Source organism: Microplitis mediator, chromosome 5, assembly GCF_029852145.1.
Source record: "Microplitis mediator isolate UGA2020A chromosome 5, iyMicMedi2.1, whole genome shotgun sequence".
In the NCBI taxonomy this organism is placed as follows: domain Eukaryota; kingdom Metazoa; phylum Arthropoda; class Insecta; order Hymenoptera; family Braconidae; genus Microplitis; species Microplitis mediator.
In genome coordinates, this window is record NC_079973.1 from 24,502,512 (window position 1) to 24,518,270 (window position 15,759).

At 29.7% G+C, this 15,759-nt stretch overlaps 3 protein-coding genes across 9 annotated transcripts in view; 2 read left to right on the forward strand and 1 right to left on the reverse strand.

The window, feature by feature from the left end:
• The first annotated feature begins 3,465 nt into the window (after positions 1-3,465).
• LOC130667549 (elongation factor Tu, mitochondrial-like) lies at positions 3,466-7,274 on the forward strand. Its single transcript, XM_057469198.1, has 6 exons — positions 3,466-3,571; positions 3,793-3,845; positions 3,992-4,157; positions 5,278-5,585; positions 5,659-6,320; positions 6,681-7,274. The coding sequence occupies exons 1-6, from the start codon at positions 3,535-3,537 to the stop codon at positions 6,868-6,870; spliced, it is 1,416 nt and encodes a 471-aa protein (XP_057325181.1). The 5' UTR covers positions 3,466-3,534; the 3' UTR covers positions 6,871-7,274.
• A 294-nt stretch (positions 7,275-7,568) lies between these two features.
• On the reverse strand, positions 7,569-10,029 carry LOC130667552 (GTP-binding nuclear protein Ran). 3 transcript variants are annotated; one of them, XM_057469204.1, is made up of 4 exons: positions 9,873-10,029; positions 8,282-8,754; positions 7,953-8,178; positions 7,569-7,696 (listed from the first exon to the last, which is right to left on the reverse strand). In XM_057469204.1, the coding sequence occupies exons 2-3, from the start codon at positions 8,711-8,713 to the stop codon at positions 7,963-7,965; spliced, it is 648 nt and encodes a 215-aa protein (XP_057325187.1). In that variant the 5' UTR covers positions 8,714-8,754; positions 9,873-10,029; the 3' UTR covers positions 7,569-7,696; positions 7,953-7,962. The 3 variants fall into 3 exon arrangements, with proteins under 3 accessions (XP_057325187.1, XP_057325188.1, XP_057325189.1); XM_057469205.1 differs by lacking the exon at positions 9,873-10,029 and adding an exon at positions 9,733-9,855; XM_057469206.1 differs by lacking the exon at positions 9,873-10,029 and adding an exon at positions 9,493-9,514.
• Positions 10,030-10,782: 753 nt separating this feature from the next.
• LOC130667550 (syntaxin-1A) overlaps positions 10,783-15,759 on the forward strand; it is a 65,262-nt gene continuing 60,285 nt past the window's right edge. The window contains exon 1 of one of the 5 annotated variants that reach the window (XM_057469200.1): positions 10,783-11,016. In XM_057469200.1, the coding sequence (XP_057325183.1) occupies positions 10,984-11,016 (33 nt within the window). In that variant the 5' untranslated portion in view covers positions 10,783-10,983. The remainder of the gene's footprint in view (positions 11,017-15,759) is intronic. The other 4 variants (XM_057469202.1, XM_057469199.1, XM_057469201.1 and 1 more) reach the window with 4 other exon arrangements.

Sequence of the window (15,759 nt, forward strand, 5' to 3'; positions counted from 1 at the left end):
ATTTTCTCTTGATGTTTTTTTATTCATATATTTATCAGAATTATTCTGGTTAATTTTTTTAATTGCTGAATATATTTTACATATAAAATAAAAACGTTTTGTTTTACAAATTAGTTTAAATAAGAGCGCGGTAATTTTGAATTAAAATATGATAATTTTTAATTTAAAAAATTTTTTTGAAAAATATTTATTCTCAAATTATTTTCTTTATTAATTAAAATTATTAATAAAGTAAAGTTATAAATAATTATGGCTAATAATAAAATAATAATAGTTATCTAAATAATTATATATTGTGAAGATAAATGAAACGTGATATAAAAATGTAATTAGCTGTGTACTCAGATCATTAAGGACAGCATAAAATAATTTGCGAAAACAATGTAACAGACGCATTCGTGTCATTAAATGCGTTAACTTAATTCTAGGTCACGCAAAAATCTAGTTTGTGAAAAATTAATAATAATTTTATGTTTATTAATAATTTGAATTTTAATAACTATGTTACAATATCTTAAAGTTGTCTCTGTGCTACTTGGGATAAAATAGAATATATATTTTTTTAAATTACTGTTTTGAAAAAATTGAATACTAATCTAGTGTCTAATCTAAGAAAAAAAAATACCAACAGGTCACCCGCACGAAAAAGTATATATCTCGAAAAATAGTAAATATCCGGCTCATATCTTCAGTATTGTCGTATTCATGATATTTTGTCTGACATATATTTTTTCGTATGGGCGGAAGAACTCGAAATTCGTCATTTTATTTTATTTCCTTAAGAACGCAGGCTCCAAAACGCGAAATCGAATAGAGCGGGCGCGTAAACTGTAAAAAATCGGGGGTGAATTTGGAGTGATTATGGATTTTATTAAAATCCAAATTCTCTCCATCACTCGAAGTCTGGAATTTAAAAAAAATCACTCCGCATATGGAGTAAATGGGAAATTTATCTTTACAGCAGAGTGATTTTGGAATGAACTGGATTTTATTCAAATCCGCATTCACGTCGATTTGGAATTTCTATATTAAAATAAACTCCTCTTCGAAGTAAATTTTACTTCAAGGAGATCAAATAAATAGACATCCGCTCTGCATTTACTCCGGATTTAATTCGCGTTCACTCCGCAAATTTTTTCTGGTGTAGTTACACCTCGCGGGTCCAATATTTGGTCATATCCATTTACTTTATCCTATTTCTGGGATTCTATGTATTTAAAAAAAAAAACATAAAGCACACCTGCGCTTTCGCGCTTGAGGTGTGCAACAGCAGCTAAATTTTTCACGAATTAATCAATTTTACGTCGTTAATTAATTACAATTAAACTGAAAGGATTCAGATAGTAATTTTCATAAGGGTTCTTGTGATAAAAAATACAAAGACAATAAAAAAAAAGTTAGGCCGATTAATGGTGTCTATCGAGAGTTATCGTGTTTACGAAGTTTCATACGTAACAATTGACAGCACTGGTTTCTTGAGTTTAAATAATTTATTTTAAACGAATAAAATGATGAATCGACTTAATATTGGGTTTAAATTGTCCCTTAATAAATTCTCTATATGCTAGTTCACAATTTTACCTATTTTGGTAGAATAAAAATAGTGAAGAAAGATTTTTATGTGAGTAAAATAGTCGAATAAAAAAAACGTCCATAAAGCACACCTGCGCTTTCGCGCTTGAGGTGTGCAAAATACTTGATTTAATTATAAAGATTTGTGAGTGTTATTAATGAAGCTTTCTCAGTATTAACCGAATTACACTATTGTTTTGTCTTTCATGATTGATGTGACGCGAAGATAGATAATAATTGTGTGAAATAACGCGAGTTTATCAGTTAAATAATTTTAATCTAACGCTTTTTTAATTTTATTTGTTGAACTGTTATGAATTATTAATTATTGTTTGTTTAAATCCCAGTTAGATTTTATGTAAACTAGTAATTATGGGTATTATTAATTTAAATCTTCATCAAGCGAGTGCTCTAATTAAAACGACATGGAAAAAAATGTTGCAGTTAATTTCCTGTTGATTGATAATGAATAGATTGGAGATCATTTTTAAGTATGAAAAATATTAATCGTCAATTTGCTAGTCTTATAATTATGGTATTGAAATTAAAAAAAAAAAAAAAAACAAAGATAAAAAAGCGGTAATTGGTAAAATTAATCTCACGGTATTAAATTCTTAGCTCGATGATTAATCGTTAGATTTTATGTCTTAATTGGAAAAGTTAAAACAGATTGTAATGAATATTTAAATTTTTAAATAATTAATAAAAATTTATTATTTATTATTTTATTTATTTATTAAAAAAAAAAAAAACTAAAAATTTGCACCTATAGAAAATTTAAAAAACTATAGGTGCAATTTTTTAAAATATTTTTTTTTAAATTTATCATTTTTAAAAATCCAATTATTTGACCTCGGCTAATTACAGTATCACGTAGATGAATGTAGCAGAAGTCAGACAAATTTGAAAATATAAATAATCAGAGTAAATAATTTTTTAAAATTTTATTTTATTAATTATTTACTCTACTTATTTATAATTTTAAAGTTGTCTGATGTCTGCTACATTCACACTCATATCACATGACAGTAAAGTTAGCAGACATTTGAAATTTAAATAAATTTTTTTAACAGATAAATAATAAAAAAAAATATTTCTAAAAAAATGCACATGTAGAAAATTTGATAAACTAAACGTGCAATTTTTCAAAATATTTTTTCAATACTTATTTTTTTGTTAAAAAAATTCAAAGATTGTTAAATGTCTGCTAACTTTATTGTCATTCATTTCACGTAGATATTAATAATTAAAATAAAAATTGAACAAAATATTTTTACTCAAATATTAAAAATCTCTTAAATAACTAGTCAAGTTTTTTCTTTCCTCAGTCAAAAGTCAAAGTTGAATTATAATTGAATTTGTTTTTCCTTTTAAATCAATGAGTGTGAATGTAGCAGACATCAGTCAAATTTAAAATTATAAATAAATTGAGTGAATAATTAACGAAATTAAGGGCCAGTTTTTCAAACCGAGTTTATTTTTATCCGGGTTTTAATTAATATTGCTAGTATATCTATATATTAATAATATATAGATATACCAGCAATGATAATAAAAACCCGGATAAAAATAAACTCGGTTTGAAAAACTGGCCCTAAATTTTTAAAAAATGCGCATTTAAAAAATTTAAAAATTAATAAGTGCATTTTTTCGAAATATTATTTTTAAAATTATTTACTCTATTTATTTATAATTTTAAATTTGTCTGATGTCTGATAGATTCACACTCATTTTAAATCATAGTTTTCCTTATATTTATTACTATATATTTTGTAACCAGTTGTATATAGTCGGTTGGCGTTTGATATTAATAAATAAATAAAATATATTTTGAATAGTCAATAATTACTTTTAAAATAATAATTCAAATAATCATGTGTACTTGCGTAATAAAACTTGAAACGTAGCGCCCTCTTGTCTTCGATCAAGACCGCAACTTTTTTTGTTGGTTAAAAAAGAATCATGGCTTTGGTATCCGCAAGAGCTATTTTGAGTCCCGGTAAGTAATTTTTCTTAATTATTCACACAAATTATTATTATTTACCCAAATTTAAACCCCGCGAAAATTAACCCGCACCCCAATCATCAGTTGTTTTTCCCCAATCAATTTTTTACTCGCCGCAACTCTCATGTGCCCAAGGTTAAGGTTCTCTATCACCATTTTAAACAGTTTTTCGCTAAATTATTTTTCTATCAATAAATAATATTTATTTGTTACAGTTCTTCGTAAAACGATCAAGCAAATTCTCATCAATCGGCATTATTCAAAATGCGTAAGTTAATTATTAATTATTCTACATATATATACATATTATAACACAGAGTTCATTACTATTATTATTATATGTACTAGTGTAAGAATGCAGTAATTTACTATTTCATTATTAAATGCAATTTTTTAAATTATTTCTTATTATAGCAACGAAGAAATCAAATTTGCTCTCAACTATTTTTACCTCAAGTAACACCACAAAGACTTTATGCTGAGAAAAAAGTATTTACTCGAGATAAACCTCATTGTAATGTAGGTACTATTGGTCATGTCGATCATGGTAAAACAACATTAACTGCTGCTATTACAAAAGGTCATTATTTAAAGCATGTCGGGTAGAGGTACCGTTTTTGGACCCTTTAAAAATTTATTTATTTGCGCTAATCGACTTTATGCGTCTTATTTAATCATTACAAGAGTATCGTTTAATTTAAAGCTGTACATAAACGAGAGTATAGTATATTAGTGACGTAAAATATTTTTAATATTTTTTACAATTGAAAGTCATTGAATATTTTTATGTACCTGAAGATCGGAACATTTTTCGCGGAACGAAAATAAAAAGTAGAAAATTTACTGGTCTATATTTCTGAAATGTTTTGCATAGGTGCTAGTAGGTCAGAAAAAATTACAGCCACCCCCAATTACACCTTGAGCAGTCAAATTACATAAATTTTTTCAGTTGCGCGACAAACGGTCCGATCTTTAGGGGCAGTGTTACAATTCTACTCACATCTCTACTCAAGGGAAGGGCTTCAACTCTACTCACTCACAACTTTACTCAGCTTCAACTCTAATCAGTTTTTTTACTCAGGTTTAACTCTACTCAGCTTCATGAATTATCGGGGATGAGTTGCTAGGGAATGAATTGTCGCGGGGATGAATTGTCTTGGTTCCAAAAGGTCACACCAACTTTACTCAGCTACAACTCTTCTTACAAAGAATTTTTATTTTATTGATAATCTAAAATACGCGAGTAAAGTTGTCGCTGAGTCTAGTTGAAGCTGAGTAGAGTTGCAGTTACTTCCCTTGAGTAGAGATGTTGTAAGTAAAATTGTAACACTGCCTTTTTAGGTACATGGATATTTTTAAAAAGTGGGGGGCACTGTCAGATGATTGAGTTGTACTCGACGACCTGTATGACCTTAAGCCCGATTTATTGCAGACTAGATCAATTCGTTCCAGTATTTCTGGGAGTCAATCTGGCCAATTATTTTGTAATAAAATAATTTGTAAATACTCAATGACATGATTAACTTTTAAAAAGTACTTGAAGATACTTTTACCCCACTACTAAACTTTTTCATAAATTAAAATAAAGTATTAAGTGTCCAAAAATGAAGCAGTAGCCACAAATGGTACCTCTACCCTAAATCTCAACTGTAAATAATTAAATTATTGACTGACTATAAAAATATTTTTTTAAAAAATAGTTTTATCAGAAAAACAATTAGCAAATGCTCTTGGCTACAGTGAAATCGACAATGCGCCGGAAGAAAAAGCACGTGGAATCACAATAAACGTAGCACACATTGAATACTCAACACCAAATCGTCACTATGGACACACAGATTGTCCAGGCCACGCTGATTATATTAAAAATATGATCACAGGAACAGCACAAATGGACGGCGCTATTCTAGTTGTTGCTGCAACTGATGGCGCTATGCCACAGACACGTGAGCATTTAATTCTTGCTAAGCAAATAGGCATCGAACATATCGTTGTTTTTATTAATAAGGTACTTCAACTTTTGTATCTAGATCTGGGATTTTTTTAGTTTTCAGTGTCAAAATTTAATTTTTTTATTTAAGGTTGATGCAGCTGATGCTGAAATGGTTGAACTGGTGGAGATGGAAATCCGTGAACTATTATCAGAAATGGGTTACGATGGTGACAAAATTCCGGTAATCAAAGGCAGTGCTCTGTGCGCACTCGAGGGAAAAAACCCCGACATTGGAAGCGAAGCTATTATGAAGTTACTTGAAGCTGTTGATACTTTTGTACCGACTCCAATTCGTGATCTAGACAAACCGTTTATGATGCCGGTGGAAAACGTCTACTCAATCGCTGGCCGCGGAACTGTCGCGACTGGGCGCCTCGAGCGTGGAATAATGAAGAAGGGAATGGAGGCTGAGTTCATTGGTTACAATAAATCATTGAAAACCACCATCACTGGTGTCGAAATGTTCCACCAGATCCTGACCGAGGCTCATGCCGGTGACCAGCTCGGAGCTCTGGTGCGTGGGTTGAAGAGAGACGACATCAGACGAGGAATGATTTTATGCAAACCCGGAACCATGAAAGCTTACGATCACCTGGAAACTCAGGCTTACATTCTTAGTACTGAAGAAGGCGGCAGAAAGAAGCCTATTCACAACTACATGCAGATTCAGATGTTCAGCAAGACCTGGGACGTCTCTGTACAAGTTATTATTCCAGATAAAAGTATGATAATGCCCGGTGAAGATTCAAAGTGAGTTATTATTTATATTAAATTTTAAAAATACAAAACTTCCCGCTGTTTTCGAGCTCAAAAAACTTGGGCCTAAAGTCCATACATTTTACTGAAAAAAAAAATAATTTTTGTCTGACGATATCGAGAAGACTCACCAAGACTTAGAACTGATTAGATTTCAAGGTAAATTGGACAAGTGATTTATGAGTTACACAAAAAAATTACTACTAAATAAACTACTTGACTGATCGACTTCAAAATCTAATCAGTTCCATGTCTGACTGACCAGAACCAGTAACTTCCTTCTCTGAAAATTTCAAATTTTCATGGCGGGAAGTTAAAAATATAAAAAATAAATACTAATTTAACTCATTTTAGGATCGAGCTGAAATTATTCAGACCAATGGTACTAGAAAAAGGACAAAGATTCACTTTACGTGATGGATCCATCACTCTCGGCACCGGTGTAGTCACCAGCATCATGAAATCACTTACAGAAAAAGAACGTATGATGTTAACCGCTGGTAAGAAAAAACGCGAAAAGGCTGCAGCTGCCGGTGGCTCATAAATATTTTAATGAATTTATTAATAAATATGGTATATATTAATCACTAACATAAATCAAATATTATTGCGATTATTTTTACGTCAGTAGTGTCATTATTCCAAGTTATCACATGTTTTAGCAGTCAATCGGTTGTTTAATCCCGATCAGTCAACATTCCGGGTACTAAACAATATATGTAATTTATATATAAGAATAAAAATAATTGGCCACCTTCTATCCGATTGGCTGTCGAATTTAATTCTAAGCATTTGCATTTTACTATTAAACCTTTGTATTAATATTAATTAATTAATTAATAAATTTATTAGTTAAAAAGTAATGATTTTTTTTTTATTGAGGCCTTTAAGTTGATATATAAAATGTATGTAATAATTAATGAATAAAATAAATAAAATAGACAATTATTGTGGTAATTCAGATATTATTTATTGATAACCAGCAAAGTTTATTTAAAAACAGGCACATTAATCGCTCATTCAAAAAAAAAAAAAGTTAAACAATTACACATACTTGATATATTCATAATTTATATCACGCTCATTCAAAGTAATTAACTCCTAATAAATTTACACACCGCGCTTTAATATTTTTAATAAACTACTAAAATTTTAAAAGTCTTTCACTTTTAATTTTTTAAAACTCGAAACAAATCGGATGCAGTAAAAAAAAAATAGACAAAGTGTTAAATAATACATTGGTTTCAATTAGAAAAATAGGAAACAGTCCTTGAAGTTTATTATTTAACTATAAACTGCATTATATTTTTAAATTTAAAACTCTTGTTTCAATTCAACAGTTGCATGTGCGGTGTCCACTTGCTCAGTACCTGGAAATTATAATTCGATCGCTCGTAAATGAATTTTATTTAATAAAATACTAGTTCTTTTTTTTTTTTTTTTTATTTGTTTTATTAAAAAAAAAACAGATGTGGAAGCTATTTTAATTAAAATAATTTAATTTCGTTTTAATTTAACCAACAAGAGTGAATTTCATTATAAAATATGAGTACTTGTTAGACCTTATTTATTTAGTTTATATTTAAATTTAAGTTTCAGTTTATTTTATTGTTTCGCCATACGCACAATTATTAACCTAGAGATCCTCGTCGTCTTCGGGCAATGCCGTTTCCTGGGCTTCTTTGAGATCCTTTTCGATTTGTTGTTGCCATTGTGGATCCATGGTCACCTCTGGTGGTAACAGAGCTGGCATAGCAACGAACTCCAAGTTGGGATCTCCAATTAGTTTTCTTGCCAACCATAAGAAAGGCTTTTCAAAGTTGTAATTACTTTTAGCACTGATGTCATAGTACTGTAAATTTAAAAAAAAAATACAATTATTAATAAATTTTATTAAATAACAAAGACTCCGGGAAGCAGATTTGGATGCTGGGTACTGGGGAGAGAATAATTACCTGAAGATTCTTCTTTCGGTGGAAAACGATACTCTTGGCTTTAACTTTTCTGTCTTTGATATCAACTTTGTTACCACATAAAACAATTGGAATATTTTCACACACACGGACCAAATCTCTGTGCCAATTGGGTACATTTTTATACGTAACTCGTGATGTTACATCAAACATAATAACAGCACACTGTCCCTGGATGTAGTAACCGTCACGAAGACCTCCGAACTTCTCTTGGCCAGCGGTGTCCCAGACATTGAATCTGATGGGGCCTCGGTTCGTGTGGAAGATCAGGGGATGGACCTCCACTCCCAAAGTTGCTACATACTTTTTCTCAAACTCTCCAGTCAAGTGACGCTTTACGAATGTTGTCTTTCCAGTACCTCCGTCACCCACAAGCACACACTTGAATGTTGGCATATCAGGTTCTTGCGCCATTTTATCTTTTTTTGTTTACTTTTTCAACTCGTTAATTAAACCTGAAATTTTACAATCAACGAATTAGTACTCAGTCTCTCATTAATTTTTCAATCAAGATACTGAAGTTAGCCGACGTTAAATAATTTTTGGATTTTTTTCTAAGCAATAAATTATAAAAAAATTGCACTTGTAGTTTTTTAAATTTTCTACACATGTATATTTTTTTTTTCTGTTTGCTGTTGAAAAAAAAACCAAAAATTTTAAATTGTCTTTAGAATTCAGGATTATAAAAAATTATGAATGTGAATGTAGCAGACATCAGACAAATTTAAAATTATAAACTAAAAAAATATTTATAAAAAAATGCACTTTTCAAAATTTTTTAAATGCGCATTTCTTTAAAATTTTATTTTATTAATAATTTTAAATTTGTCTGATGTCTGCTACATTTACACTCATAAAAAAATACCCAATAGTGATAATTATAACCATAAAAAATAAAATATATATAAAAAAACAAATCAATAAATACTAATAAACGAACACGTGTCGCAATTAATAATTACACGTATTTACTCAATACACCCAGCGCAAACTTCATGTCTATAAATAACTTTATATAACAAAATCTCCTATCAATTTTAACAAAACAATATAACGAACATAAAAATAAATATAGTTATACATGTATATATTTTTCTATATACGTAAAAATATATGAGGACGCTGAGGTGTAACCGGCAGGTGTAAAAAGACGTTTAGAATATACTAGAAAAAAAAAGAAAAAAATTACTGACCTCGAACTAAAAAAATAATTAAATCCACGTCACTGCGGTAATTTATTTATTTAAATAATAAAATGTACGGATGTTTAGATTGATAATAATTATTGGTCTGATGTAAAACTAAAAGTAAAGTAAAGCCGGTGTAAAATAACCACGCTAAAATTTAACGTGACTTGTCCAAGTAAAGCGTTTGTGACGATGGAAGCAATTGATAGGTAAATTGTTTAATTAAAATATATAAATAATACGTACTTTTGAATAATTATTCTATTTGCTATCGACTACTAATGTCGGCGAGTGTATATCGATAAATAATATAAGTATTATTAATAAATAAATAATTTATTTCCCGGGTTATTGCGATGGATGTGAAAATGAACGATAAAACTCACCTTGCTGCACAGTCGTTATGGCTCACAATGGCGTTCCTCTGCACTGAGTAAACTACTAGCCGCGCACCGGTTACACGACTTTATTTACCAGATATATATTAGAGGTAAATAATATATTTTTGAATTTAAAAAAAAATTAATTCACTTATTTTCACGGTTTTGTTACTAAATTACTCGAATTTAATTGTTTTATTGTTAAAATATTATTATTTTGTGACTGTCACCAGAGACATCTATAATAGTGATCAATTATCGGCGACATTTTGTTATTTGAAAACACGCCAATTTGTACCTTATGCACAGAGAACTTAAGGTCATTGTTGTGTACATCGGAAGTTCCCGGGTAATAGTTTTATGTCTAACCGGATTTGTCGCGCGATCGTGAGGTCAATGTTTTTGACAAAATTTTCCCGCGAAAAATTCAAATTTTATATTAAAACCAAAACTGCTTAAAATAATTTTAAAATTAAATATTTAATTGAGTAAACATAAATTTTCCATGCGTCGTAAAACTGGTTTTTGAAAAATTTAAATTTCCCGCCGTAATTTAAATTAAGTTCAGTAACAGTTAATTGACTAAACAACTAAATATTTAGTAATTAAAAATTAATCAGCGTAAATAAATAATAAAAACGTGATTTAAAAAACAATTTTAAATAACGCGCCAAAAATCAGCCAATTAAAAATAACAGATTGCTACGCCCCTTAGAATTTAAACTCATTAATATTAAATCGGGCGCGTCAGTAAAAATGTATGAGGAAGTGAATATAATGTGAGTTAAAGTGTTCGGTAGTTATTTGAGATGATTATCCTCAGATGTAATAAAAATATTAAAAGTCGGGGCGCGGGTCGAGTGAGTACGCGAGTGATAAAAAGTTGACGTCATCGGCGCAAGCGCGTTAGTGGTGACGGCACTGCAGAAGCAGGCGAGTTTGCTTAGGTATCGATTTTACGATCGTGTCTCTGGCGGTTAGTGTGTCCGTTTCCTTAGTTTTTAGTGGCCGTGCTCGTCGTTGTTACATGAAGAATAAAATCGTGAATGGAATTATTAACTATAAATTGTTGTAAATTAACTCTCCGTTGACTTGTCGCGTAACTCGTCATTAAATCATGACTAAGGATAGATTAGCAGCCCTCGTAGCGGTGAGTTGACCAACAAACACTTGTACAATGTGTACCTAGTAAAGTAGTTTAGTTCTCAATATCACATCATTATACTACTCATATCATCATTATAGATATATATACATATATGTATCTATATATTTAATCAACCTTCATACTGTATGTGTCTATATCTTAAGTTCTGTCAGTTTATCAGAACCGATGGATTATTTTCCCAAACTGTTGAGCCGATTTTTGAATCTGACTCCAAGTGCTGGTTAATTTTAACAATTAACAAATCAGATCTGTAGTTAATAATTAGGCTTTTAATTGCTTAAGTTTTTAGTGATAAAGTGTAAATGTCCATGACATGAAGGCGTTTCCATTCTTGAGTCATCCACGGGACTTAACTGTGACTGTCAACTGATTATAGGCACCGACAACCGGCACTGATGACAGGTGTTCAGGGTCACAGTGCAACTTTTTTAAATTTTTAAATTTTGCAAAAACTTTCGGTGCAACTCGCACTCTGATATTTTTTATTGTTACGCTTTCAGGAGATTGTTTTCGTAATGAAAAAAAAAAACACGCCCCACTCCCAATAAGTTACTCGATAGCTGTCATACAAACTGACATTTATGTCCATAAAATACCCTGGGTCATGAGTTCACGAGTATCAGTTTTGAATGAAAAAAAATTAAATGATTATTCAAACTGGGTATGAATTAAAGTTGGTATTATTTTATTGTTGGTCATGATCAGCGGGAAATAAAATTCAAAGAGGTACGAAATGCCGGTCGTCGTTATTAAACTTGTTTGAAGTGTTAAAACATTGAGCTTGTAATTTTGGAGCACGTTTATCTTTGACGCTCGTTTACCCTGGAGTTGTAAAGTTTCTGCCGCCGGGGATGCTTGTCGTCCTTCACTTACCTCTCACCGGATGTTCCTCTTTGTTATAAAGTTATTTCATTTTTTTGTTTTTCGTACTTGAACATCTTCAACATTTCCGTCGATGTCTTCAATTCATAGTTTTACTTCTTCTTGTTCATTGCTCACTTATTTTATCATCTGATTTTTATTTATTACTCTTTACTGCTGATAATTAATTTTTCATTGAATATGAAATTTTAAATTTTAAATTTCCCGGGATTTTTAAAAATAATAAGAAAATTTTAAAAATTAATTTACGGTAAAATTTATTGTCATCAGCTGATAAATAATTTTTCATTGAATTTGAAATTTGAAATTTAAAATTTCCCGGGTTATTTAAAAATAATAATAAGAAAATTTAAAAAATTAGTTTACGGTAAAATTTATTGTCATCAGCTAATAAATAATTTTTCCTTGAATTTGAAATTTGAAATTTTTAATTTCCCGGGATTTTTAAAAATAGTAAGAAAATTAAAAAAAATAATTTACGGTAAAATTTATTGTCATCGGGTTTAAAAATAGCAATGAAAGAATTAAATTTTATGATGATTTAATAATTTATATAATTACTGAGCTATTTCATACAATAGTATATTATTAACTGAGTAATTATTGTGACGTAATAATTTATTGTTTCTTATTATTCCATTATTTATTTAAATATTCAAATTATATTATCATCAATTTCCTTTCTCTTGTTCATTATATTTATTATTAATTTAAAATATTTATTCCGTTGCATAATAATTCAAATAAATGAATGAAATTCTGTCAGACGTAAGGTAATGCCGGTGTGGAGTAATTGCTGTTCTTTCTCATTGTCAATGACCGGATGCTTTAAAACTTTTTTTTATAATCACAGCCAGAAGTTTCTTCATATTTTCCACCGGCAAGTTTAATAAAAAATAACTGTAAAAAAAATGATACTGCTGCTGATTACTAAAGTTACGCGCGTACTTCTTACGCGCAAGTAACAACGAAACTTTTCAATACCCTTTTTATATATCGTTCTTTTTTTGTTTGTTTGTACAAATTTCAGTTTAAATATTTTTCCGTACACGGTTTTTATTTATCGGAGTTTCGTTGAAAATATAAATATTTTTTATTGTTGCTTATGATTTATCACCGAGTGATTAATCAAGCTCTACTTAATCATTTTTTAAATATATATATACATATTTATTATTTATAAATGTTTTTAATATTTTTTCCAATTACCAAAAAATCCAAGGCTACACAGAAAATAATTTATTGGCTCAAGAAAATTTTTGTTTAATTGATAGTGTAAAAAATTTTCTAGAGTCAGATAAAAATTTTTCGCGCCAAGAAATCTTTTTTTCTGTGTAAAATTATCTTATATTTTGTTGTCATAAATTAAAGGCACTCTCAGGCAGTGCCCCCACTTTTTAAAAATATTCAATGACCTTGAACTGCTATCAGTATTCAAATTTTCGTAATTAATTTTCAAAAAAGTCAAAGCATAAATTTAAAAAAAGAATTTCGCGAGTATATAAATTTTTTAAAAAATTACTCACAGTTGCTATCAATCAGAAATTAAACGAAATTTGGTATATAAATTTTAGCCGAAAAAATTTAAGTACCTGAAAATCAGAACGTTTTTCGCGAAACGAAAATCAAAAAACAAAATGATAAGAAGTCTACTGGATCTAGTTTTTTGAACTAGAATTTTGAAATGTTTCGTACAGGCGCTAGTATATCAGCCAAAAATTGCAGACCACCTTCAACTAGCTCTTAAGCAGTCAAATTACATAAATTATTCATTTTCGTTGCGCGAAAAACGTTCCGATTTTCAGGTACATGAAAATTTGATATTCCAAATTATGATTTTACTGAAATTTATTTTCCGAATTTCGTTTCTCTCCTAATTGATATCAACTGTAAATAATTTTTTTTAATTTCTCCCGGTAAAATTGTAACTTTTAATTAATTATCAAAATTTTTAACTCGCATTACAATTGAAAGTCATTGAATATTTTTAAAAAGTGAGGACACTGTCTAAGAACGGCTTTAAGTACATAAAATTTGACTTATAATTTGCGTTATTTTTCCCCTGAACATGACACCAGTTGTTTATGTTTAAAAGAAACAATATTTAAAAAACAATTTTTCGTCGACGCTCTTTGGTGATTTATGCTCTTGCCTTTGTGATCAACCTGATGTGCTAACGAGGATGATTCTCATTGTTGGGGAGAAAATCAGAGGCGTCAAGTTTGCTTCTCTGGGATTGCCTTGAGCCCATTCACGATACCCGAAGTAGGTTAACTATTGTCTGTGACAAAAAAATAATATAAAAAAAAAAACGATCATTACGCGAAAATAATATGACGTCATAGTTCCTCGGTGTTTCTCTCATCATCAACTTTATATTATTACTATAAAAAAAAAATAAATCCTTATCAACATCCGCTAACAAATTTAAAGAAAATATTTTAACGCCAACAGCTTCGTTTATATTTTATTTGCTCACTGACCTATTCACTTCAATTCAAAAAAATTAAACTATATTCACCGTTTATTTTATTTTATACCTTCAATAAAAATTTCAAACTCGAAAACTCGCGGTAATTTTTGAAACTTTAGTTGTTTTAAAGTAAACGGGAGAGATTATTTAGCGAAAAAATGTAGCATATAAAGTACACACGTGAATGTAAATATATATATATATAAATATGAGTTTCAATGGTCCGTTCATTCAAAATATTCAAAGTACACGTACCATAGATGAGATCTACTTATCATTCAAAACAAGTTTTGAATATTTTCTCGGCATTTTCGCGCTGAAAAAGAAGTAAATCTTTACCGCTTTTTTTTAAAATATAAAAAATGAAGAAATAGGTATCAGAGTAGAAAAGTAGGATTCAAATGTCGTTTGTATATATATGAAGGTATAAATTTATATGTATTTATGTATATGTATGTATATATTAGGTGGGATGAAAAACAAAGGCTTTAGTGTTGGGATGGATAAAATGAATTTGTTGTTTTAGTTGGAATTTAGGTTGTGTGCTCTAGTAATATGTAGTACCAGCATAAAATGTAACATTGTGAAGATGACATTGGAGAGACAGCAGCGTCGATGAAATGCTCATTTGAATATCCCGGGCGTAGCCTCGGTTCGCAGCGTATCCTTGACCCAACGTGTCCCAACGTGGGGCCACATCACATCACATACACAAATTCGCACATATAATACGACACTACACGAGACCTGCATCGTTTCACTAATTTTCCTAAACCACAGGCCACGTTTTCCCAACTTCATTGCCCACTTTCGCATAACTTGCTAATTGTTTACTCTTGACATCTTCATATACTTTAACGCTCAATTAATGATGCAATTTGTAGTGGACTCATTTTTTATTCACCTCATTTACTTTCCTAAATAATTACCGCTCTAATTGTAAAATCAATTTTGCTATTTCAATTTCGCACCGAAATTTCTCTATGGCTGTAAATTTTTTATTCTCTCTTACAATAATTTTTTTTAAATTGTCCATCAGCCGAAATTAAGTAATCAAGTGCTAAAAAAAAAATATTTTTTTATGCCTTCAAAAAATTAACTTGACTTCTACACCAAAAATTTGGAGTGAATACGGAATTTATTTAAATTCAAATTCACTTCGTCAGTCGGACTTCCGGAGTTTAAAAAAAATTACTTCGCACATGAAGTGAAAAAGAAGTTTTTTTTTAATTGAGTGATTTCGGAGTGCGGCTTTAATTTTGATCCGCATCTACTCCGATCTGGATTCAAATATTTCAAATATAATCTGCGTTAACTCCGAAAATTTTTCAGTCTACATATTTATTAAAAAATTTTACGATTTAATTTTC